The sequence below is a fragment of the Strix aluco genome, chromosome 1 (assembly GCF_031877795.1).
Source record: "Strix aluco isolate bStrAlu1 chromosome 1, bStrAlu1.hap1, whole genome shotgun sequence".
NCBI classification, from domain to species: Eukaryota; Metazoa; Chordata; class Aves; order Strigiformes; family Strigidae; genus Strix; species Strix aluco.
Window position 1 is genome coordinate 76,209,532 of NC_133931.1, and position 26,809 is coordinate 76,236,340.

Consider the following 26,809-nt stretch of genomic DNA (forward strand, 5'->3'; position numbering starts at 1 on the left):
GATAGCAGGGAATATGGATTTTGACACTCACAAGCCAGGTAAAATCTTCAGTGTGCTCTCTTACTGTGCTTATGGACCTAGCAGACCAACTGCTCTGTCAAAACCAGCGCATCCTCTTGTGCGGATTTGATATTGACAGTATAGCCAACAAATGACTCTATGGTGCGTCAATGCCTGCAGTGTCTCTTTCCCTAGCTCTGAACGTGGGCAGTGATGACACACAGATGCTTGTGGATCTCTTACGTCTTCTGTTATTGCATGGTAATATTTTTGGCATATAATAGCCTACTCGATCGGAGTGGGAGAAAAAAAGTTTTGTCTAGTAGTTTCCTGAACGCATCCATCCTCCACTGGCTGACCACATTCCCCGATGCTGTGAGATTGAACTTAGCCTGCTAGGAGGCCTGGGGTGGCTGCAGTCTGTGTTGGAAGCATCCTTGCTTTGCCAGCAGCATTCAGTGACGTTCTGTAGAGCAAGAAGGAGTGATCAGCCCGCTTTGTTTGTGCCTGTGTCAGTAGATGTCTCTCATGATTTCTTTATTCAAAGTACTGTAGAGGCGTATTCTATCAGAAGTTTCAGAGAAAATAAAGCTGTGCAGAAGTAGCTGAATCTAAATAATGAATGTAATTTATATAGTATTTAATGCTACTTCTCACATATTGCCTCTGACTCAGAAGCAGAAACAATGGCATATAGCCTGGTAACATTCTTACTACATTAAATACATATGCGTGGTATCATTTGGGTAAGGGGAAAGCAGCATTTACATGCTGCATGTCCTGTGATGGTAAGAAGCGTGCCTGGGCTCTTCTCAGTTACAATGTCCAGCAGCCACTGGTGTGGGATGCTTTTGTTTCCCTGAAAGAAGAGTGCAACAAAACATTCTGCCCCACCCACGCTGGTGTGAGTAGCTCATGCTCATCCAGCGGCATTTATCCTGAAGGGCAGGGGCTGGGTGAGCTTGCAAGAGTAACTCAGCATCGCTGTCATTCCTTCAGTGCTAGAATTATACTTAGCACACAAGGTTCAGCGGGGGGTGGTGGCTTGTGGGAAGAAGCCTGGTGGTCCTAGTGCCTATGCTAGTCAAAATTCCTCCTGACCCCTCCGCCCTGCTCTTGTTTTGGTTACTCTCTGCTTTTCCACTGGGTTCAGCATTCATTCAGCAGCTCAGGCTGATGAATGGTCTGTGGGGCTGAGGCTGGTTGCTGCTTACCTTCCTGTTCCAAGACTGGGTTAATGATTCATCGTAGGCAGATGAGGGTGGGCTTAGGCACAGGTACTCTGGCACACCTGAATTAACCGGGTATCCCACAGAGGAGGAAGTTTTGGTTTTCGGTGCCAGTAAGAAACAAAACCCAAAATTTAGGTTTGAGTAGTGAAAGCTACCAATTCTTTTGTTTAATTTTGTCAAGGTATGAGCCACAGAGCAGTACTGTTTTGGGATATGTCATGAGCCAGTGATAGCCCACCGTGTCTAAGATTTTACATGGTCTGTTGTAGTAAGATAAAGAGGGCTGCCAAAATCTTGAAATAGAGCTCTTGTAATGACATGGCTTTTAACTAACCTGACCTCTTGAGTAGTCTACCCGTTGAAGGTAGAATTTTGTGGGGAAAAAGTATGTTTTATTTATATGAACCAGTAATTCTTTTTTTGCTGCAATTTGTATTATAAAAAGGGGTGCAAGAAGGGAAAAAGCTTTTATGCAAGCTTTTGCTATGGCCTGTATTTCAAGCATGACAATCAAATAACATTATAAACAAGATTTTATACTGGAGGTTATTACTTTTGCTTCAGGAAGTGGGGAAAAATATGCATTTTTTTTTTTTGGTTTAGTTCCAAAATAAAAGGCAGCATTTTTTCTGAAGGATCTTTCAGCAATACTGTGACTCTGTATTATTTGTTGAGGGGCCAGTTCTGACTTTCAGAAACTTGAAATGCTGCCTTTAAATCTTTCATCTCCCTTTTCACCATCTGTGCTTCTGTATTCAATGTGGAAAACCCATGTGTCATTTAAGAAAGGGACTCCCTTTCAGTTTTGTTTTTTGTAGATTTCACTCTTGTTTCTCCTGCCTTAGGGCTTTGCTTGGGTGCAGTTTGTGTTGGACTCAGCAGAAGAGAAGTGTTTGGAGGAACGTTCCTCTGTAAGCTACATCCAGGATTTTCCTGGCTGGGAAAGTCTGATAACCATTTGGAGAGGATGCTAGACCTGCTAGTGGTTGAGTGTCCTCATCTCTCTTTGGGAAGAACCGTGTCAGCATGTCTCAAGTGAGCAACTGTTAGGCCCTGGCTCAGGGAGTGCTCTCTGTATGCTGGTAATTTCACCAATTATCACTATGCCAGTGACCTTCCTATTTCAGAGGAGGTGACCAAAGAGGTTGTGGTGTGGCAGCTCCGACTTTATCTTGCGTCCTCAGATTTCCTTGACCTCTCTGACTGCTTTTAGAATCGGAAATGATACAAAGTCAGGGTGGTAATGTATGAAGATAGGCTTGCTTGCTTTTTTAAACTAATTTTTTCATCTTCATTTTTTTTCTTTCTTTTTTTTTTTTTTTTTTTTTTTGGATGCATTTGTTATACTTGATACTTTCAGTTTTCGATAAGATGTAGTAAGAACATAAGAGAACTGTGCCTTTGCAGATCTAAAAGGCAGCTGGTTGGATGTCCAGGGCAGCACCATGCAATTGCTCTCAGCATCCCACAGCTTCTGCCCGTGCTTGGCTTTGTCCTGGTGCTTGAAAGTTGTACTCAAGCTGGGGGACGCAGCAAGCGGGGCTGTCAACACAGAGATGAAACCGAGCTCTGCTGAGGTTCTGCCAGGCTGAAAACTTGGCTTTCTGCAAGGTCAGTGGCAAAACTCCCATTGACTTCACTGACTCCAGGATTTCTTTGTTTTAGTTTTTATCGGTTGTGAGGAGGAAACTGTAGTTAATCCCTTCCCTCTTCTGTTTTCATTCAGTGTTCCCAGGTGACAGCTTTCAGACAGGACAGACACCGTTGTTTCAGCATAGTCTGCCACCAGCTTGTGTAGCCATGCAATGTAATTTTCGTGTAAGATGAAGTTTATTTGATGATTTTCTTTGCCTGTAATTTCTTGAAAAATTTTTGTCATCTCAGCCATTGGTTTAATTTCAATTTAACTGACAGAAGGAAAGATAAGCCTAATATAATACCTTTTTATAAGTCTCTTGAAAGTTGGTGGCTGATAGAGGTGATTCATAACCACATCACTCAAGGATAGCTGCAGGATAAGGTCCAGAGTTGAAGACACTCGATTAAGTGCTCCAGTATTGAGAAAAACTTCAGTGAGACTTTTTTTTTTAATATCAAAATCAGTCCTGACAAGACAAGGAAGCTGAAGGAAATCAGACATCATTAATATTTCTGTTTATTTGTTTCTGACAAGGTGACAGAAATATTTTCTCTTGGTTAAAAGACCAGCTCTAAATTATCATTGTTTTTGGTGCTTGCATTTGAGGTATGTGCACCTCTTGCCATTTCTAGTATAACTATGGCAGTTCATGTTACAAGGTCGTCAATATACCCTGCTTCTTGTGTGGGTTTTGTAGGCCCTGCTGGGTTTGCAGCTAGCTCAGGCATGTTTACACAATCTTGCTGTCACTGCTGTGATGCCCCATCAGTACTTACAAAGCAGCCTCAAGCATGTTTGAATTGGGTTGTCGCTGAGTAACACTTAAAGCTCCTGAGTAGAGTACCTACTTCCTAAGAATGTATCTAAGGAGTAGATACCATCGTTCTCGGTAATGTTTTCTCATTTATAACATGTAACGCCATTCCTATGGCTTCCAGTCTGTTGATGGGGACTGATGCAAGGTCTTGGGTTGACTCTATAAAGTCCATAATGGCCCAGATTCTTGTCTGTCTCCTGTGTCCTGAGCCAGTGCTATACATCAGTAAAGTAAACAGAATAATCGCCCTGAGTTGAATGTGTGTGATAAAGAGGGAAGGTATTTGGCTGCTTCCTCTCTTGTTTGATACTGTCTGGGTGTGTTAACATGCCTGATTTATCAAGATTTTCTTCATACTGTGCTCTAGTTTGCACTGCATGAGGCTATTAAGTGCTCAGTTGATACCATATCCTTTCTTGTTTTGCAAGATTTAAAATCCGTTAAGTACCACATGTGCCTACAGGATATATTAAATAGAATTTTAAATGAAAACTAAGTAAACAAATGGGTTTTGCTGGCATTTAAAAATCATAAAAACATTTCTGTTCTTACTTGACAAATCAAGATCAGACTTCAGAGTCCTACTAATCAACTGTTTGGTGGTGTAAGTGTATTTTTCTGTGTTAACATTTGCAGTTTTATTTTTCAGCAGACTTTCTGGTTTTACATTAATGTCTTAACTCCAGTGTAGAGTTGGAGTAGGGTCTATTACTTTCCAATTAAGTTTATGATTTGCTTTTAAATCCAAATACTCGAATTTCAATTTAAACTAAGAGGTACTTAATTCCTGTGTCTTTTAAAAAGAACAGAATATCTTAAAAGTGAAAGCAAAAGATATGTGGGTGTCATAAGAAATTTTGTTAAGCAAATCAGCACCAGGAAAACACACAGGAAATCACCTGAAGCAGTGGGATTTCCTGATAAAAGCACCCGTGGCATCCCAAAAACACAGGGTTGTATTTATCACAGCAGTTAAGACTGTTGTGTTGAAGTTGGATATTTCTTTATCTCATTGGCACTGCATATTTGCTTTATTAACCTTTTTTAATATACTGAGGTACCTGATTTCTTACTGTGTGATGGAGTATGAATTAAGACTGAATTATAAATGCTAATTGAGAAGATGATTAAGGGAGTAAGGAATGTCCTGGTATCTTTGATTCTTTTTCTCTGCAAGTGAATGTAAACTGTATCTCACAAAAACACATTGTTAGATCTTTTAGGGCTTTTTTCTGGCTCTAAAGAGAAGCTCATCTGCTGTAGTTCTGGTGCTGGCTTCTTCTGTGACATGTAGTTTTCTACAGAGTTAGGATTTACAGAATAACTGTAGATGAAAAAAGAACAAGTAGATTCATGTCTTCGGTGTTCTCAATCAGGCAATCCAAAGTAAGTAAGCTGTCTCCTTGTTTATCCTCCAGTGTGTCAGCAGCTCTGGACTCTCGAATACGTAGGAGCAGTTGGACTTGGATGCAGCCTTCCCCTTCCTGCCCCAAGAAATTTGATGTAAGGTCATCTGTGACAAGACCACAGGTGCTTCTTCACGGGCAAGTGAACTTGAGAGGAAGCAGAGAGGCCTTCCCCCTTTTAGGGGAGAGCTCAAGGCTGCTGGAAAATAAATTACTTCAGTAGACCTGCCTGCCATGCTTTGTGTCTTTCCTGCCTGGGACCATCTAGCTTAAGAGGTTAACTCCATCTTTCAGAAAAAGCACATATACATTTCACCTGCAGCCTGTAGACATAGAGTTAGTTGCTACTGATTAATTTCATTTCTGCCTAGAAATAGGTATTTCTAATGTTCTGGGAAGCCCTTTTTGATCTAAGGGGTTCTCTGGAACTGGGCCAAGATGCCTCTTTACTCTGGTCTGCACCTTTTAACTTTTTGTCTGCGTCCTCTTCTTTGGTACATTAGGGTGTGTAGGTTTTCTGAAGTAACTGTGATCTTGCCACCGTTTGTAGACAGGTGAATTAAAACCTTTGTTATGGAGGTAGGTGGAATAACACAGGTTTAATTCTGCAAAGAATAACACAGGTTTAATTCTGCAAAAAGCTAAACTCCTTCAACTGCTATTGCCTGCCTGGTTTTGAATAATCTGTTTATATAAGGGTGAATAGGTGAAATGAACTTCAGTAGCATACTCCTAGTGCATTCTCATTAAATGAGAAACAGTGATCTGTCAGCTCAGAGTTACATGTGTTTATTTAAGCAGGTAATCATTCTAAACATAATTTTTCCCCATCTGCACATCAGATGGATGCTGTTTGAATACTATTTCTAGTTGAAACAGGTATTGGTAGGAATATTATTCTATAGTAATGTCAGCGATTTTCCACTGAAGTGCCCACTAGCTTGTAAGCATATTATAAAACTAGGAATTAGCCAGCACAGTAAATCACATCAGAATTTCACTAGCTGTATATGTTGTTTATCTAAGATTCTTTCAAAACTATTCCATCTTCTGTTTCCCTTGTAAACAGACAATAAACAGACAATAAAGAAAGCACTTCACTGCAGTAGGGCCCTCATCTACAGACTCTTCAAGCCTCCAGAGAGTGATTCTCAGTAGGTGGTAGTGGGGTTAAAAAGTCTGCAGGCACAAAAATAGAACAGAGTCTGGGATACATTTTCTCAGTAATACAGTAGAAATGCACTTTGAAGTTGCATCTTAATTGACAGTACAAGTCACCACAGGAGAGTTTATAAATCAGTGTTGCTAAGTAATAAAATTTATATTTGTTTATTTAAATAGATTTATTGAAAGTGCTTGTTGATAAGAGATTAAGGAAGGACAAGCACACTGAAATCTGTACAGCCCCTATTACTTCAGGGGACATACCATACCGTGTGAGTATTTCTGAGCTAGCCTCAGGCTTGCATAATTATATCTTTAGGCATTGACCCCTCTAGAAACCAGTTATCTTCTCATTGCTTTCATTGGTTTGCTATTAATAAACATGATGAAGACTAATGTAATTATTGGGTGTTAATAAAACCTATTCCAACTAATAAGTTATCTTTCCAGACCTAAGAGTGTTACTAGAGAGCTCAGCATGGAGTTGTGGTGCCCAGTACAGTCTGTGAGGTGAGAGCTGTAGCATCCTCACAGAAACACAGCTGATGGATAGTAGAGTGCGTGCATCTGAAGTGTGCGTGTTTGCCCACAACATGCAGAGGAGGCAATGCTAGCAGTGATTCCAGCCTGCTTGGAAATACTCTGCTTTGTTTCCTGTCATGGTTTAGCCCCAGCCAGCAACTAAACACCACACAGCCACTTGCTCACTCCTCTGCCCTGGCTGGATGGGGGAGGGAATTGAAGAGTAAAAGTGAGAAAAGTTGTGGGTTCACATAAAGACAGTTTAATAGGTAAAGCAAAAGCCACGCACACAAGCAAAGCAAAACAAGGAATTCATTCACCACTTCCCATGGGCAGGCAGGTGCTCAGCCATCTCCAGGACGGCAGGGCTCCATCATGTGTAACAGTGCTGGGGAAGACAAACACCATCACTCCAAACGTCCCCCCCTTCCTCCTTCTTCCCCCAGCTCTATATGCTGAGCATGACATCATATGGTCTGGAATATCCCTTTGGTCAGTTGGGGTCAGCTGTCCCGGCTGTGTCCCCTCCCAACTTCTTGTGCACCCCCAGCCTACTCGCTGGTGGGGTGGGGTGAGAAGCAGAAAAGGCCTTGACTCTGTGTAAGCACTGCTCAGCAATAACCAGAACCTCCCTGTGTTATCAACACTGTTTCCAGCACAAATCTAAAACATAGCCCCATACTAGCTACTGTGAAGAAAATTAACTCTGTCCCAGTCAAAACTAGCACATTTTCATGCCAGTATTTTCCCACAGGTGAGCATGGTTAGTAAGAATCCAGTTAGCCAACATGAACCTGACTATAACTTCATGAATAATTCTGACAAATCTCACTGGTTGTCTCATCAGTTAATGATATTTTAACCTTGTAGTTTTCATAGTTCAGCCACAGGATTTGCCATCTGCAGGGAACTCAGTGTGCAGCGGTTGTCTGCATGGCTGTAGCCTCCTGTCTGCTAAACTGAGCATCCTTAAAACAGCTCAGTGAGGATTTGAGAGCACCGAGAACAGAACAGTGTCCCGGCAGCAGAGCTTGGGCATATTACAGTATAAGTGGCAGTATTCTGGATGTCTTTCTAAGTACGTTTGGGATCTTAGTGTGGACACTTTTTACTTTTTGCTAACCAGTGCCATTGTGCTTAAGCAACATTAATATAAAAATAGCATCATTTAAGCATACCATGCAAAGCAGCCTGATTTAGTCACAGGTGAAGGAACTGGATAACATTTCAGATGAGCATAAGCAACATGATGTTTCCCTCAACGTTTTCTTTATTATTGTTACTATGTTTGCTTGGAATGGAATGAGGCTAATAGCTCAGTACTTGGTAAGTGGAGAAAAAACAATGTGAGTGTGTGGATAACAGAGTCCGAAGTCAAAAATACTGGTGGGAATAGGACTGCATGGCTAGCCGCTGAATACTTTGCACTAATGCATTGCTGGTTCTGCTGCAAGTCACTTCAACAGCCATTGCTTGGCAATCTTTTGATTTTGGTCAGTGTGAAACGAAGGTAGTTCTAGCTCAGGTGCTGGTGGCTAAACATTTGTGTCCTAAAGCCTAAATGTGTATTGCTTTTATCAGCATTTTGGTTCATCTGAGACTTTTCCTCTGGCAGATGTCACTGTGAAAAGATATATACCTAGTGTGCTATATTTCCACTTTTGCTTTTCTGGACCAATTTTTTTTGAAGGTGAGGCTTGTTAACTCAACCTCCAGTATGAATTGTTAGTGAGCTTTTGCTTTGATCACATCTGCCAAGCTAAAGAGTTAAAACTATTGGTGTATCTCTGACTCCCAGATGCGATAGTACCACAGTTTAGATCGCAGGTCTTCAACATTCCAAAACAGAGTAACTCATCTATGCTTTCTTGCCTTTAACCACAAAAGACTTCTGTTTTTCTTTAGCATGTGTTTCAGCAGATGAGACAAATAATTACATTATGTTAGCCTCTCCCCTGTTTCATTCCTCTTTACTATGTGCAACCTGATGGAGTTGCGCATGATGGCACCAGCTCATAGTGTGGTCTGTGCCACACGCTGAACGTGTGGGTGGTATCTCAAAAGTCCTGTGATACAGCTATTAGGCCAGACCTTGCAGTGCTTATTCAGGCAGTGTTTTCATTAACTGCAGCAGGCATCTACCCAAATCCTGGGATTTGGCTCCTTTGTAAAAGATTTTCTCTAAGGCTTGTATTTTATTTTGTTTTGGGAACTGATACAGGTAGATCTGTTAGGCTCCCTAGTGTGACTGTGGTTAATAGGTGCAAAAGCATTTGTAGGCTGCAATGTTATTCCTTGATCTGTTAAAGCCCACCGCACGTACAGCTCCATCCTTGCTTTCCCTCTAAGTAAGGGCTCTCTAAAGTAGCAGTGGGGTGAATTGCATAACCCATGCACTACAGGAAATCAGGTTATTGTGCTTATGTCGTCTTCTGGCCCTAAAAAATAACTGTATCATAAAACTGGTATGTGAACTGCTTTGTACTGGATCTTGAGGGAATGCGTCAGTGACTGGAAGGAGGATTAGGCTTTTATTGGAAAATAACGCACTCTTAATCGAAAGTGTGGGTGATGTATAAAAAAAGTGCGTTTGAGGATACCAGCCGTAGGCTAACAAATCATTTGGCATTCCTTCCAGAGGATGTGCTGTCAATAGTTCAGCTACGTAGTGTCAGGGCAGGAGTCTGAGTCCCAGCCAGATAGAAGCCCATTTTCTCTTGTTTGGCAGCTGTGCAATGCTTCACAAGCAGCAGAGCAGACAGGTCTCTGCCATGTGTTGGGACACATCTCAGCGTCTCGTGAAATGGGTCAGATATGGGGAGATATCCCTGGTAGCAAACTTTGTAACAATGAGTTTATTCACTTGTACATTTGGGACCGGGAAACTGCAGCACAGTGCTTTTTAATGATTGATTGGTTAAGTTTGTGACAGGTTTGAAATTAGAGAGAAAATGTTAGGAACTACTTCCATTAGACTGTATCATCTCACCTTGACTTTTGTTTATTTTTCTTTAATTTCACCCTTGGGCAAGCATGGTCATGTACTTCCATCCCTCCTTCCTCTTCTACAAATGCTGTTACTCAGTTTGCTTCTGGTCTTTTTTTTTTTTTTTTTCCTCCTGGCATTAAAACTTTATTTTTAAAATACGTAAAGCTGTAGAGTTTCTCATCAGTAGAATCAAATGGAAGATAAAAATATAATTAACAAACTTTAATTTCTTTGCCAAAAACAAATTATTTTTTCTTGTCTATTTTGGGTGACTTTATCACGCCTGCAAGGGAATAATTTTCATCATGTCTGTCAGTGTGATCTTGCCTTAGAAATGGAATGATCTTTTAAAAGTAATATGAAATGAAAATAAATGTTTGAAAAGAGAAAAGCGTAAAATAATTATATACCATAATAGCCAGGGAATTCAGAGTAAAGTCTGTTTAAAAAGAATGAAATAATCTTATTTAAAAAAATAAAGTAACCTAGGGAACCCTAATTGTTCCCTGAACCATATCAACATGAGAGTAATCTAGTTCGTTAGATCTTAGTGTCTGCCGAAGATTTCAGCTGTTTAGAAAGTGTAATATTTTTGTAATATTTTGTAATGTTACAGAATGTAACATGTAACATTTTTGTAATGTTACAGAATGTTGTAAAATAATACTGGAAACAAGTTACTATAAGAGTAATATATTTTTGACCTGTAATTTACTTATGAGACATTTAAAGGTGAAAGTTACCTGTGTTGCACATACTTGTAATGAATCAGTATATTTTGCCTGTGATAGACTAAGTAAACTTGAGAATGTTCTGATTTATTTTTTTTAATTCTTCCCCAAATAAAGAGCAAACCAAAAACTCAGTTTAATTGGTTAAGTGTTATAGATGGCAAAGTAGAATGGAGCTCTAATTTATGATGTAGGGCTGTCTGGATGAACTCCTGCCTCTTTAGTAGTTATGGACATTATCATGCACTCCTGATTTCTGTTCTCCATCTCTGTGGGATTTGTTTAACATTCGTTTTCCGTTTTCAAAATTCATGAGGTAGCTTTAAGTTGGTGCTAATCTGTTTGCATTTCCATTACATTTGTGTTGTGTTACAATTTTTCTGAGCTGCTGTATCTCGAAGCTGAAAGAATTTTACTTACGAAGAGGGAACTCTGCATACTATTAATTCTGATGTAGTGGGTGTCTTTTTCCCAGCCTGTGATCTGGGTTTTCTTTGCTTTGCCATGAGCAACAAAAAGAGAAAAAGAAATATTTTCTGAAGGATATCTGCTTTGCAGTCTAGATCACTAGGCAGGAGCAACTTCTACCATGCTGTCTGTGTCTTGATGGTTTGGAGTACAAGGTGTGCCTCAGGGCTGTTGCTTGCTATGCAAGTTGCCAGAGAGAGTGAAGGTACTCGCCTGCTTTTTTTTCTCAAACAGCGATGTGTATAGATTTCCCCTCAAAAGACTGTAGGAGTGCAATCACCTGAAAGTCGGGAACATTTACTTCAGTATTTCTTGTTTTCCACCCAAGGGACACTGTGTTTGTGTACTGCGCTCATCACTGAGCACTCTCATGTTGATTTATTCCTCCTAATTACGAGATGGGGTGTACACGAATGTCATGGAGAAACCCTCTGCAACTGTTCCAGCCCTGTGCATTGACAAGATTGCAAGTTGATGTGACTGGGTTGGAAGTCCTGTGATAGTTTATTATATCAAAAATGAATGTTGTCCATAATTCTGTTATGTTGAGAGTTTATTGGCTTTCTGGTTTGGTTTGAGTTTTTTTTGGTTTTGTTTGGTTGAGTTTTTTTGTTTAAAACGAATGGTTAGAGAGAGAATTGATATAGAAAGGACTAAATTCTACAAACTGGTGTAATACGGAGCTCTTGCCAGAGGTTTTTTTGGTTTTGTTTGGTTGAGTTTTTTTGTTTAAAACGAATGGTTAGAGAGAGAATTGATATAGAAAGGACTAAATTCTACAAACTGGTGTAATATGGAGCTCTTGCCAAACTTCTACTGACATGTGTGGGATGAAGTCTGCTCTATACCTGTTAAGCTGCCTTTGCCCTACAGGGCGGAGAGGATTACAGATCTTTTTTAAGCATGGTGGAAAAGTGTAGGATCACTTTTTGTGTGTGTGTGTGTTAGGCCTTATCTGAAGAAAGACTATGTCTGCATAGCATTACCATGAGTGTGAAAGTCCCAGCACCACTTCCGTTTGAAGTAGAGATCATGTTTTTTGAGCGTGGGATTGTAAAGTCCAGGTTGCATCCTATTGCTTGGTAGTTATATATTAATAAAGTTCAGGTCCAAAGGGCTTGTGTTACCTTGTCTTGAAGTTCTTAGTCTGGTGAAACTTTTCTTCGTTTCTGTTGCATTTCTTCTATGTGCTGCACTACAGAAACACTGGTCTTGTTGGTCAGTTTGCTTGTTGTTTTTCTTTTTCCATTTTGAGAAGCCTGATGCTGTTACTGAGAACAGTGCTGGTAGGTTATTTATGTATTCTGCCTTCTTATTTCATGGCTATGTGTATTTTTCAGTTTATAGTAAAGCGAGATGAACTATTTCAAGCCTTGGTAAAAGGCACTGTACATCTATGTATTAGAATCAGCTGCTTGCTCTTACTCTCCCCTTATCAAGGGCTGGATTGAAGCATTCATGTAATGGTGAGTGAATCATAGGTTTGACGTGTTCCTGCTTGTAACTTCATCTGCAGACTAATAACGGGTAGGGGGGCTTAACAAGTATCTCGGTACTGAGCACAGTGAAAGATGTTTGTGGAGGAAAAAGTTGCTTTTGAGCTAAATTTAGTTTGAATTTAGCTCACACTGAAGAATGGTATGCAACTTTTTTATAGTATGTTGTGTTTATAGCGTGGAAAATACCCAAGCTTAAAACAGGCTTTTAAATCACACACTTTCTCTGTGCAGTATGTTAGTGGGGGAACAAAAAGGCTTTTATTATGGAGTGCTTTTGTACTCTCCTTTATAACCATTGTAGCTGTGACAAAGAAAGCTGAATTCTTTTTCTGACTCACATTCAATAGTATTAACAGGCTTCTCAGCACCTTCTGACTGCAGTTGCTGGAGCCCATCAGAAAGCAGCTGCTCGTGCAGACCCACAGTAGAACCAGAGCTGTAGATTTAGCTTTGCAGTTCATGGAACTACTTTCTACTACTGAGATGTTTCAGAAAGTTGGCTAGGAAATGCAAATCTGTGCCACGTATCACTCTACAAATGTAAACTTTAAAGGGATCTGCTTCCACTGAAATAGTTTGAGATCTGTCATTTGGAAAATGTTGAAAACCAGGCATTTAAAGTAGTCACAGTGTTTCAAGAGACTATGTAGTCACTATTGTGGAAAAGTTCGTATGAGGTCATCTGAACTGTTGCTAGGTTAGAGAGACTGCAGTGGGACTGTTTTCCCTTTTCCTTTCTCTGATGTCTCTGAAGGAAACAGACCTGCACTGTCATTTCTCTACAAAAGAAAAGGAGGACTGTAGTATCTAAAAGGCCCTGACCGTGTAATGACAAAAAGAATACAGATTGTTAGATATTTTAGAGAGGCAAAGTGAACATCACTGGTCAATGTATAGCTGATGCTTTTGATGGCATGATCCCTGATTTCCTGACACGCGCACACCCTCAGCTCCAAGCAGTGTTGTATGTGGTCTGTAACTACATAACTGGCTGTAAAGAGTACTTAAAAAGGGGCCAAATAAAAATCGCACTCCCATTTCAGAGCTAAAAATTGGTATTAAAGTGTCTGACCTTGTTTGTCTGTTCCTTCAGAAAACCAGATGCTGTTTTATGTTATTGCTAGTGAACAAACAGGTGTGTAGCATACTCTTAATTTACTTCCAGCTCCTCCATCAGCTTCAAAACTCAGTCGTTCTTCATTTATCTGAATGAAAAAGTTTCAAGTCTCTGGTTTCAGCTGTTTTCAGTTTAATGTTTATTTTATGACCATTATTTTATTTCCTCTATCTCTGTTCACTGTGAGATCTGGAATTTACAAGTCCAGGTTAATCATAATTAGAAAAACTTAGTTCTGCCAGGTTCAAGACACTTGCCTGCTTCTTTTCTTCCCCACCCCCTTTGATACTTTGTCAGGAGCACTGTATTAGATTGCCCTCTACATTATAGGACAAGCTTTAAAAATTAAGAAAAGCTTGTTTTAAGAAGCAAGTTGATCAGAATCTCTGTAGCTACTTATATTGATGTAGTTGATGCTATGGAGGGCGAGAATTATATGATTTGTAAATTGATCTGAAGTCCTTAAAAGTTGTACTGCATGACTGTAAAGCTACATTGATTTATGCAAAACTGCCATGTCTCTCACCGCCTGCCTACAGATAACAACTGTAGCCAAATGTAGAGGGATTTGAGCAGAAGATGAATCTCAATTTCTTGTTTTTCTTTTATAGACAAGTAAATAAACTAGGAGTTTGGTTCACGGACATATAGAAAGTCAAGGTAGTTTGACAAACAATAAAGCCTTGAACTTTATCATCACCTCCATGGGGAGGAGTGTAGGAGCTGCAAGTTAGTGACTGATGACTGCATGACTCCTTGGGTGTATATAAGATAAAAAGTGAATGTTCAGGGAAAATTTCCCATGGACCAGAAATTGCTCTATGCTAGTAAATATGTCACTAGCTCTCCCTACATATTTGCAGAGAATGCTTTTTGTCATGCACACAGGAACTGAAAGCAAGTGTCTGCATCACCCATAATTTTACAGTGTCCTGCTGAGGTCTCACTGAAATGTGCATTTTCAGGGCAGTGTAGTGATTTTTTGCAAGTTGAGACATGTCATAGAAATTGTTCATCAAATGCAAATATTGATTAAAAAGTGTAGAGGATTTGGATTGTTTCTGAACACATCTTTTGGTGATGTGATGCATCTCTTTTTTCTCTGCCAGAAGCTTACATTGGTAATGGTAATCCAAACTGTATGTTTAGTCTTTTTATCTGTGAGATTACAGGTTGTCTCTAATTAAAGAAGAGCTTGGTTTAGTATTAATCTGGTTCAGTTTTTAATTTTTTTTTTTTTTTTCCCTGAAAAGTTTTGCCCTTGGCTGATTCAGCCACTAAGCTTTTCAGGCTTTTACGGGTTAGAGTGCTTTTTCTGCACTCTTCTTTTCTGGACCTCTGTTTATGTTGTTCGCAGGGTGAAAATGATGTGCTGAATCATAATCTCTTCTCTTCCTGCACCCTAAAAACAGGCAGATTAAAAAATGCAGGCAGTAAGCCTGGGTAATAATTTCTCAGTAAATATTTTACTGCTTTTTCCATCTGTTACACTAAAATCTGTCTTAAACTAGCATAAATCTAGTCAGAAGAGGTCACTGGGATAATAACGATCAAAATTAATCCTCTTCGACATGTGCTTGGTATGAGGCCAGCTATTCAGAAGTTTAACAGCACACATATGTTGCTTATCTCTCTGGCAGCTTGCCAATGAAGTAAACTTTGAGTTTGTGGTGGGTTTATATCTCTGTAAAGTACACTGCTTGTTTGGTGCAAGTTGATGCAGCTTTTCTGTATGTTGCACATGGTGCATAGCTTGCTACTGAAGAATGAGTTCAGTCAGGGTGCTTTCAAAGAGCTACAGTCTCGTAGAGTTGCATGGTAAGAAGTGATATCATTCATGGTTGACCTTTTCATGGTGCTTCCTGATGAAGTATGATGAGCCAAATTTAATGCTACTTACTCGGAGCAGAGGAAGAGACAATATTTCAAGTAGAGTAATACTGTGGAACCCAAACACAGCTGAATGAAACCTCACCCTGCCTCCACTCCTGCCATTCTGACTTGGAGGAAACATTCATTTACGTAAATACAACTGTTTCTCGAGTCAGGTCTGGACTGGACCCAGCGTTTCAGTTTCTCTCTTCATAGGAGCATGCTTCATACTCAACAGAATACTGATTATTCCATATCCTGATTATGGAACTGATTCATTCCCTGGGGCATGGAAAGTAAGCAGGAGTGAGCGCATCATTAAAAAAATAGCGTATTTTTAGAGAGGAGGTAAAAATAAAATAAAAAAAATAAAATGCAACTCCATTGATAAAGAAAAATGGCTTGCAATAGAGGAACTTTTTAAAACAATCTGATGAATCTATCTTATGGCTGAAAGAACATATTATTAACATGTTTATACTTCGCTCAGGAGAAATGATTAATTTTCTTCTTGTCTTTATTTCTCAAGAAGAAGAATGAAAGCTCGCGCTCCTCCTCCACCAAATCAACCTTCTGCAGCAAGTAGAATTCACAGTGAGCACAAGTCACCTGCAGAGACAGCTGTTATTTCTGATCAGAACCTTATGAGCATGAAGGAGAACATGATAAACAGATCAGTGGACTTCACAGTCATTTTACCCAGCGGGGTGGAGCAGAAGAGCACAGTACAAGGAAGGTAAGGCTTTGATTAGCTCCCACTTTCTGGAGTCCTTTGTTCCCAGTGGGATACTTGAAGATATTAACGTCTCCCTTTCTGAGTTGATGGGGTTTCTGTGTCATGCTTCCCTCTGTGTTTTAGGCAGCTGTTGTACCAGAGAGTCCTGAGAGCCGTGTATAAAGGACCCTCTGCTGGGGCAGGAAGGATTTAGCAGCTGTTGTGTCACTGTTTTCCCCATGGATCACCCTCAGCATGTGTATGGATCTGTCTCTTCCATGTAGTCTTAGGCTAGTCTTAGGTTGTTTTACATCTCAAAATACGAAGGGGGTTTGGTGCAGTGGAAGTAGGTGCTGCTGGCAAACAGCAATCCTGACAGTATGCCTGTCTGGAGTCTTGCCGAGAAGCAAGCTCAGAAGATGAACGATTCATCGCATTCAGAGATCCTGCCTTCACAAATACAGTGCAATTGTATAGACAGCAAAGCATCTGCTGGTATTTAGGAAGCCTTTTCTATATAAAAGTGTATTGTTTTTTTCCACGGGAAGAGAGAGGTTCTCCTTGTCCCTGGGTACAATCAAGGGCAAATTGTATTGGAAAGGCAGTTTTGAGTTAATTTTCTTCATCATGGGAGCTTGCTCTTCTCCTCATCCTCTCTGTGAGAACTGTTTTGAAAGAGGGAGACTTATTTAAGAAAAAATTTGGAAGAGTTTTAAAAATATATTCAATACTATGATGAAGCTCTAGCAAGCAATAGTGTAGTCAGCAGTGGTTGAGACACTGTAGAAAATGATAATACCAGATTAGGAGGATATGTAGATGCCTGTTGATAAATCAGGTTCTATGCTTATTTTACATTTGAGGTTTGCAGTAGTTAGTCTGCATTCCTGTAAAACTACTCTTCTTGGTCTGATATATGTGTATTTTGACTATTTCTCTATTAGTGTATTTTGCTGGCTGAGGAAGATGTGTATAGCAGCATGTAGTCTCTGGTACTTAATTCTTTCCCCTACTTTTCTTGTAGAAATTAGTGGTCACTTAGCCAATCTCAGGAGACTAGTGCAACTTGTGTAGATCAGCCCCAAAGCCAGAGTGATATTAAAGATTTTAAAGGAAGGCAGAGCTGTCAAATTATAAATTTAGTGATCGAGTTCTTATGGGGAGATTTGGACCTAATGAGAGAAAGAACAGGCCTGGAAAGTAGAACAGGACATGAAACTCACTGGCCATTAAATTCCAGAAAAAGGTGGTATTTCACTGGTAAAGGCAAGCCACCTGGGAACTAACAAGAGGCTAATCTTCATTCAGCATTTGTATAGAGACATAGATAATTGCCATACGCTTAGAAAATATTTTCTTTTCCCTCAAAAAAAAAAAACAACCCACACCCCAAAACAAACACTCCAAGAGCACTTGAAGAGTGTTGTTTTAATGTGACCTTTTGAAGAACATACAAGCTACAGGAGCAGAGAATAAGTGGAAAATCCCTGTACAATAAACATTCTGTCTCTCACACAGGTGTCTATTATCACTACCATTGCTATCACATACATTGAGACTGAGTATTTGGATTATTCGAGTCTTTAGTTTGTGAACTAAAACCTGAAAGAAATGTCAAAAATTAAACCTTAGTTGGTTCTGTGGAATTAATTATATCATCTACATTAAGCACTCTAAGCAACAAAAGCATTCTTCTCTTCATTGTTCTGTGAAGGTACCCACTTCTCCACATTGTCTGCATGACAAGTCTAGGCCCCTGATTTAGGCAGCAATTAAATTCCTGTTTGTGCTAATCTGCTAATCTGAGTATCATCAGTGTCTAACCTAGGTAAGTAGGTGTTCTCCCTCAGTTTCTTGAGCACTTGGAGTGGAGAGGTAGTGACAAATGTCAGGCGCTGATAGCCAGCTGTGGAAAGTAGAAGATTATGTAAACTGAGGAGGGGAGTAAATCATCCTAACAAGTTATGAAATAAGAAAAGGATACCCTATAATGAGCCCTGTATTACAGTGGCATTAGTCTGTAAACAGACCTTGTGTGTGCTGCTGTTCTTTCTAACCACTGGAAGATGAAATTTTCTGTACATTAACACTGGTTAAGTTTTTAGAGATGTGGAATATAAAAAAAAATGTCAAGAGCATCTGAAATTTTTAGGGGATGAACTGTTTTAAGTCTCCAGGTTCGGGTGAAAGCCCAGGCTTTTTCATCCTTTTACATTGTTTTGACATTGCAAACCGGACACCGAACTGGACAAAAAATGTGTTTTGTTTAGTTTGAAGCAAGTATGGGAGACAGTGCAGGTAATAAATTCTTTTCTCTGTTCACTCTTTTTATCTTATGTGATATCATGAAAGGACGTTTCAGACAAATTTTGCTGTCGTTTATATTGCTATAAATCTTCAGTATTTTCATTGTCATCATTAAAACTGCATTCTGTAAAATGTGCTTTTGGGTACCCTGGGGAAATAGCTCTTCTGTTACAGAAAAATTTGCAAAACCTTGCCCTGGGCATCAACATAATGGAAAATGATTCTGTAATTTCAGGAAAGCAGTTCACAGAGCAATGAAGTACGCTAGAGAATGTTTGAAAATATAACTACTGTAGTTAATTAGTATCACTTAAGGTTATTATAAGTGAACCAAGTTAAAAGTCAAAATTAGCTCTTTCAGTTTGTTTATTGTTTGTAAGCAAAGCAGCATGTTGTTAATTTTACTTTGTTCTCTATATAGAAAGTTCCTATAAATATCAGCAAAAGGGCAAAAATTCTCATTAAATTTTCTTGAAAGATAGTTCAAGAAAAAAGAAAGTGTATGCTGCTTAAAGATACTTTATTGGAATCTGGAATTTTTAAGTAGATTTATTTATAAAAGTTAACTCAAGCTGACAGTCTCTCAGTTTATTGCCATTTTGTGACATACAATTTATTCCAGATTTTGGAAATACGTATTGAAGATTTCAGCACAAAACTGCATCCTTTAGGAGTGTGTGCAGCAATAGAATAGTGTTAAAAAAAATTTTCTTTTTTGAAATAAATGGTCCCTGTGAACTCTACTGTAAAACCTGTAAAAGTATTAATGAAAAACTGTTAGCCTTCTCCCCCCTGAAAAGGATTATAAAATATCCCCACAACTAATCTATATTTGCACAGTTGTATGAGCACTACCTGATGTGCTGAAAGGATAGGCAGAGAGTTGGCTACTTACACATTTTGTGCATATAGATCTGTAGCAGATTCACACAAACTGTTAGCAGGTCTGACAGAGGTGATGGCTAGACATTTAGAAAGACAATAAGTGAAAAAGCTCACAAGAGTTACCAGAAACTTCTGTTTGTGATTCTCACAGGTAATACTTCCAATGGGTAACATATAAATAAAATGCATCTGTGTTCGTTCACGCTGACACTGAGGAGGACTTCCTGATAAAGACATGTAGTGTCAGTAGTGTTTGAAATACATTGCAGAAGACTGGGAATGTTTGGAGCTAAATGATGTCTGGTTTGGAGTTGTCAGCACATGGATGACCGATATGCAGAAGAGTAGACTGGACAGTTGTTGCTCCTGCTGTTACTTTATATGTTACGCAAATTCTCTCATACATGTGATGCACAGAGAGCAGGATGCTAGAACTAATAATATTCTCACATAATTCTCAGTGGAAGACTCTTAAGTGATATTAATTGTGGATTTATAGCTCAACATACAGAACAGCGTCTCAAGACAGGCTGAAAGTGTGAAAGAAGGCCAGGCTGGTAAAACATGAAAGAGGAGATGTTAGAAGATGAAAAGGGGACATACATCAAAAGAGTTAAAGATGAGCTTAACTAAATACTAAATAGGGGTCAGGTCAAAGCTACAGTAGTTCATTGTAGGCTTAAAAAAAATCTTATTAGAATAATTTATGTTGGAAGGGGCCACTGGAACTCACCTGCTCTAACTCCCTGCTCAGTGCAGGTCTCACAAGAGCAGGTTGCTCAGGGCTGTCTCCAGCAAGTTTGAATACCTCCAGGGAGGAGATTCCCGAATCTCTCTGTACCCCTGTTCCAGGGCTTGCCCATTCTTGTGGTGAAAAATTGTTTTCTTGTACCTAAATGGAGTTTCCTATGTTGGCACTTTTGCCTCTTGTCTTTTTGCTGTTCACTGCTGAGAAGAGTCGGGCTCTGTAACCCTACCAGTTGGTACTTACAGACAGCAAAAAGATCTCCCTTCACCCCGTCTTAAGGCTCAACAAACCCAGTCCTCTGCCTCTTCTTGTGTGCCATCTTGATGTTCCATCTGTGGACTTGCTCGATTATGGAAAATAAGAGCCAAATATACATGAGCAAAATAAGAAAATAAATAGAAAACATTGGTAAATACCTGTTTATCATGCTTTCTGTATTTCTTTTGATACAGCTTGCTATTTAGTGTATTCATTTCTGGTTGTGTAGGAAAACTCGTAATCTTTTCATGAAATTCCTGCTGCGCTTTGGAGCATGAGAAAATCATAATGACTAATGCTATTTTCTGGTTTTAAATGCAGATAGCAAAAACATCAGAGACTTCAGGACACCCCTTTTACACTACTGTTTTTCTTTTCCAATCAGTTGTCACTTTAGATTCCTAATGTGTGTTTGGCATTGGCCTAAATAATGAAGATTCTTTCCTCCAGTTTGAGATTTTTTTTTTATGGGCATTTGTAGCATGAAAGTAGAAGGTAAAAGGAAAGTCAATGTCACTTGATGAGTACAACTTTATCCTACACATTTATTTCCTAGATGTACAAGGCTGATTTTAAAAATTAATTTCTCTGTGTGATCCAAGGAGATTAGGCCAAGCCACACCCAAAACAACTCAGTTGTTTTCTGCCTATTAAACTATAGACGTCTTTGCTGCATTTTACAGGTGAACAACAGGACACAGTGGTCTGACATGCTCAAACTTGATCAGGACTTCAGCCTGATAAATATTGCTGACAAAGTAGTTATTCTTTACTGTCCAGAATTGGTGTTAAATCACAGAATCATAGAATGGTTGGAGTTGGAAGGGACCTTAAAGATCATCTAGTTTCAATCCCCCTGCCATGGGCAGGGACACCTTCCACTGGATCAGGTTGCTCAAAGCCCCGTCCAACCTGGCCTTGAACACTTCCAGGGAGGGGGCAGCCACAACTTCTCTGGGCAAAGTCTTCCAGTATCTCACCACCCTCACAGGAAAGAATTTCTTCCTTGTATCTAATCTAAATCTACCCTCTTTCAGTTTAAAATCATTACCCCTGTCCTATCACTACACTCCCTAATAGAGTCCCTCCCATCTTTCCTGTGGGATCCTGGAAGGATGTCAAACAGCTTAGTAATAGAATATCAGGACAGAGCCAAAGTATTCTCCTTTGCTAAGAATAGTTGTCTGGACCATCTTGTCTCAATCTTAAATTGGGTTAATCCTCCAGTTTTATTTCTGTGCTCTAGTATTTGTTTATCAATCGTTAATGTTTAGTGTCTGTCACATAGTGTTTAGTCTCTCCACCCAAAATTTCAGCAACATCTTATTAAAATAAGAAAGTAACCTGTTTCTTAGCTGAGTAGTTGGAAAGGCAACTTCTTAATTTCTTAATTTCAGTTTTAGATTTAATCCTTTATGATCAGACCTGCCTGAATTTCAGAACAGAGTATGCTCTCTACCAGGTCTCAAAAGCAGGTTAAAGTAAAGTGCAGATATGTCTGGAACAAGATGGAACCAAAGGAAGGGTTGACTCTTTGCATCTTCCAAGAATCATATGCAGCCCAAGGATACAAAGAAAAGTTGGTGAAAGATCAGTACCATTCTCTTGCTGTGTTTAATGTCTCTTTTCTGTGTGGCATATACATGGAGTTCCTTGAAATAAAACTCCCATTTAAAATCAAGCTGAACTGTATTATAGTTTAGAAGGAAAATTTTTCAAGTTCGTGAAATTAATCTAGTGTAAGAATTCATTGCAAGGACTTCCCAGCTCTCTTACATCTCTGGAAACACAAGAATTTTGAATGGTGTTTCTAGAATTCCTTTGGGGTTTTTCTTCCTTTTTGTTCTTCCTTTCTTCGTTACCCCTTTTTCTTCGTTCCCCCTTTTTCTTCCTTCCCCCTTTTTCTTCCTTCCCCCTTTTTCTTCCTCTTCCTCTCCTTTTTTTCTTCCTTTTTTCTCCTTTTGAAGTTTTGTGGAAATTGTTTTCCCAAATTTACATTTTGGGAAAAACATGCTATTCACTTTGAAGTTGTTTCAAAAGCTTGAGATCTTATGTTTAACACACACCTGCTCTGTAATCAACAGTAAGATGAAACCTCAAATTTGACTGTTTTTTTAAATTGTTCATTGTCCAGACAAATTTGTTCAACTTGTATGATTGTCTACAACTTATTTTCTCAAATGGCTGATGAGGATTCTAATTTTGTTGCAACTGTGGTACTGCTGCTGCTGAACATATTTCATAATTTTGGTGGAATCATAAACTGTTCTTTTGATGAATGTCATGGTTTAAGCCCAGAGGGCAACTGAGCACCATGCGGCTGCTTGCTCACTCCTTCCTTCCCCATGGTGGGATGGGGAAGAGGAAATACAACAAAAAGCTCAGGGGTGAGGAGAAGGACAGAGGGGGATGACTCACCCATATGGTAACAGGAAAAAGACAGACTCAATTGGGGAAGAAAGAACATCAATTTAATTTGAACGCCACTATCACCACCACTAATTTATCAGTCAAATCAGAGTAGGAGAGTAAGAATACAACCACATCTTAAAAACACCTTCCCTCCACCCCTCCCTTCTTCCTGGGCTCAGCTTTGATCCTGATTTCTCTACCTCCTCCACCCAGTGCTGCAGGGTGAAGAGGATGGGGTCAGTTCCTCACCTGTTGTTTCTGCCACTTCTTCCTCCTCAGGGGGAGGACTCCTCACACTCTTCCCCTGCTCCAGTGTAGGGTCCCTCCCAGGAGGCAGACCTCCATGAATTTCTCCAACATGAGTCCTTCCCACAGGCTGCAGCTCTTAATGAACTCCTCCAACATGGGTCCCTCTTGTATGTTGCGGTCCTCCCAGTGCTGAACTATAACAGCAGGGGCTTCCCTCAGAGTCCCGCCCTGCTTTGGGCACAACCACCTGCTCAGGCATGGGGTCTTCCATGGGCTGCAGGGGGGCATCTGCTCCACCGTGGACCTCCATGGGCTGCAGGGGCACAGCCTGACCTCTCACCATGGGCTGCAGGGGGGGTCTCTGCTCCGGCACCTCCCCCCTCCTCCTCCTTTCTTCCACTGCCTTCGGTGTTTGCATTGGTGTCTCCCTTACAACTCCTCCTCACAACTCCCACTCCTCCTCCCAGATCCCCCTTCTTAAATACATTATCACAGAGGTGCAGCCACTGTCGCTCATTGGCTCGGCCTTGGCCAGAGGCGAGTCCAACTTGGAGCTGGGGGAGCTTTGAGAAGCTTCTCACAGGAGCCATCACCCCTGTAGCCCCTCCCCCACTACCAAAACCCCACAACACACAAACCCAATACAATGAACTATATTGTTTTAAAAAATAATCCTTTCACAAGTGCTGTTCTTTTTTTTTTTTAAAAAAAGTGTTTTTAATGGAATAGTTTACATAAGACAACTGTCCAAATTTGAATGAATTATCACAATTTTGTGTAGTACAGAAATATATTAGTGTTCCACTTTAAACTGAAGAGTCTAGCACAGAACACCATGTATTGCGGTTCTGCCACGTTGTTTGCCTTTCTCTGAAACAACAGTAATAAGTCTGAGGGGAAAAAAAACACATGCAAATTTTAGTTTAAAAGAAGTATGTCTGTAAACAGGCAAGCTGAGATGTGTATCAGGAGGACTGACACTTTTTCTAATGCTCACTGCTGCACAGCTTAATGAATATTCATATAAATAGTGGTGTGGGTGGCGTTCTATACTTTGCACTTAGTAGGTATAAATGTTTCTGTTAGTTTCTGGTGTGTTACATGTGAATTAAACATGGTTGTGAAATACAGACATTTACAACTTGGGGACAGTGCCAGAATAAGTCATCATGAAATGACCTGTTTCAATTTAGATACTACACGTTTCTATTTCAATGCTCTCTCTATGTTACCAGTTTCCACAGTGCTCTATTATTCTGAAGCCTCCTATACATATTAATGATGTATTTTCCTTGTTTGATCTTCAGTCATCATCTTCTCAATGCGTTCTTCTCTTTTCAATGCCATCGTCTGTTTCAGATTTTCCATGCTTGCCATTTTTTCAGCTCACACTGCATAACTCAGTGAAACTTGAAATAGGTTACTGTAAAAAAGGTCCTTTCTCATCTCTTGGGTGGGAAGAACTGTCACCTACGTATGTTTTAGGCTTTCACCTGTGAATAAGGGATGGTTCTCCTTTTCCATTGTCACTGTTTTTGCCATTAGCTTTCCAGGCTTCTTCACTGTCTTGAGCAGTTGTTGGCCAACAACATATGCATAGAAAGAAGAAGGACGGCCACCACAGAGTAGTTTCCCAGATGCCAACAACTTGCAATTGAAGGGTGGTTCCTGAGCTACAGACGTAATGGTGGTAGCTAATAACCTGCGAAGGATTTTATTTTATTTGAATTTGCTTGCATTTTGAATCTGTACACAGTTTTTCCAGTTTACAAATTAGAAAAGATGCCAATTCCTTTGGCAAATATGCTGTCTATTTTCACTTATTTTCACTTCTGCTAGAATAAAAATATCACATATATATGATAGACTGTGGTTACGTCTGGTAATTTTTTTCAACTTACATTGTTTTGTTGATGACAGATACTGGTTTATGAAACCAAAAATTTTCAGAAACATAACCAGTTTTAATAAACCTGTTTTCTCAGATTTTAGGGAGGAAGGTTTTAAAAAAAGAACACTTCAGTACCTTGGGAGAAGAGAATTTCTAGGGTGTGGAGGAACATATTCCTATCCGCTGTGTCAGACAGTATCAAGCTCCAGTGAATGTTGAGTTATTGACACAAAATGGAGTACCTCCTTGCAGAGGCATGGAATAAGACAGGGGTAGTGACTGACTCTTTTAACCTCATAGTTTTAGAATCACACCTACGCTAAGAGTTCTTGATAATGCAAATACTTGAAACGAGATGTTTTTATACAGGGTTAATATCCTTACCAAAATAAACATAGAAGGGATCTCTTATGCTTGGAAATATTGCTGGTGTCAAATGGATTCGGGGAGGGGGACTCAAAATTGTAACCTGTAAAAAAGAATCCTGCCTACCTTATGTTCCAGATTTAAATGCTCTATTTTGAGTTGTGTTTTGTGATGGTTCAAATCTAGGTAGAGTTTACCATACCATGAGTGCATCATTTTTTTATATCTTGTCTTCATGTTAAAGAACAGGGTTTGAATTGAAGAATTTAACATATGGATTTAGCAGATAAGATGCACTTTGTCTGCTCTTGTCTTATGTTTGTTACTGCTATTATTGGCACTGTTGTCTGCCTCATAGGAAATAGTTAACTGCCAGCTCACACAGTGAAGTGCAAATATATTTAATTCCTAGCATTTTATCTGATCTGTTTAGTGTTTCAAAACATTAGCACTTTCCCTCTCAACGGTGGTTAACTAGTGACAAATCCACAGCTTACATTGTCTTTTTTCTTCCATATTAAAACTGAGGTAAATTTTGTAGCAACTGTTTTTTCTCATGCTAATGGCAAATGTCTTCTTCCCTGCAGTAAAGCTGTGATGGATCTGTTGGTTGATTTATGCAGCCAGTATCGCTTAAATCCATCCCAACATAGTCTTGAACTGAAGTCTTTGGGAACTCAACAACCTCTGAGTTACAAGCCAAACACTTTGATAGGAGCACTGGACGTACAGACAGTACTTCTGAAAGAGAAGGTTCCTGAGGAGAAGACAAAGAGACCTCTGCCAAGGGTCCCTGAGGTCAGTACACTGCAGGGCTAAAGTGTTGCCATGAACATTCATTTTATTCCTATGGTTTCGAGCAGTTCTTCCAATCTTTGCATCTTCAAACCAGATGGAAAAGGCTTGAGATTGACTATAACCTGCTTTACTAGCTTAACTGATTTGCTTGCAGACTGGCAGGTACCGATCTGGACTCCAGAGTTTAGACAACATTTTATGTTGCATGTGGTTGGATAGATGAAAATCTGTTCTTATAAAGACCCTTGATTGAAGACCGGGGTGGTTGAAATTTGCAGTAGTGGCTGAAAGGAGGGCTGTGGGATTATGTGGAAGTAGCTAGCATTTTGGTGGTATTTTGTTTGCCATCTTTATTGCAGATATGGGAGAAGACTGATCGTTAATAAATGTATTTCACAGTATAGTGAAGATTCAGAAGTAGCCATTTTCCAAAGAAGTTTGCTGATATTTTTATTACCCTGAATCAGTATAGCTAATTACAGTCATGCCTTTCGGAGTGGTACTTGTAAACATTCACAAATTATGTCTGCCTCCAATTCCTTTTCCTTATTTGTCTGTTCTTGTGAATGTCTCCTTACAGACAGGGCAGTTCTGAGATTTTTTTTAAAAATCACTTTTAATAATGTTTTTTGCAATAGTTTGCATGTGGGGTAAGTTTGCCTAGGAGGAGTCAAGACAAAATGGAAGTCCCCAGTGTTTTTCTCATTGTAAGAGAGCCTAGCCA

At 39.7% G+C, this 26,809-nt stretch overlaps 1 protein-coding gene across 8 annotated transcripts in view; it reads left to right on the forward strand.

Annotated features, from left to right (window-relative positions):
• The window catches only part of COBL (cordon-bleu WH2 repeat protein), a 163,245-nt gene that overhangs the window by 28,402 nt on the left and 108,034 nt on the right, over positions 1-26,809 (forward strand). For 6 of the 8 annotated variants that reach the window (XM_074825297.1, XM_074825311.1, XM_074825302.1 and 3 more), the window contains 2 exons: positions 15,986-16,192; positions 25,875-26,085. In XM_074825297.1, coding sequence (XP_074681398.1) covers positions 15,986-16,192; positions 25,875-26,085 — 418 coding nt within the window. Of the gene's footprint in view, positions 1-12,229; positions 12,255-15,985; positions 16,193-25,874; positions 26,086-26,809 lie in introns of those variants that run through there. The other 2 variants (XM_074825334.1, XM_074825320.1) reach the window with 2 other exon arrangements.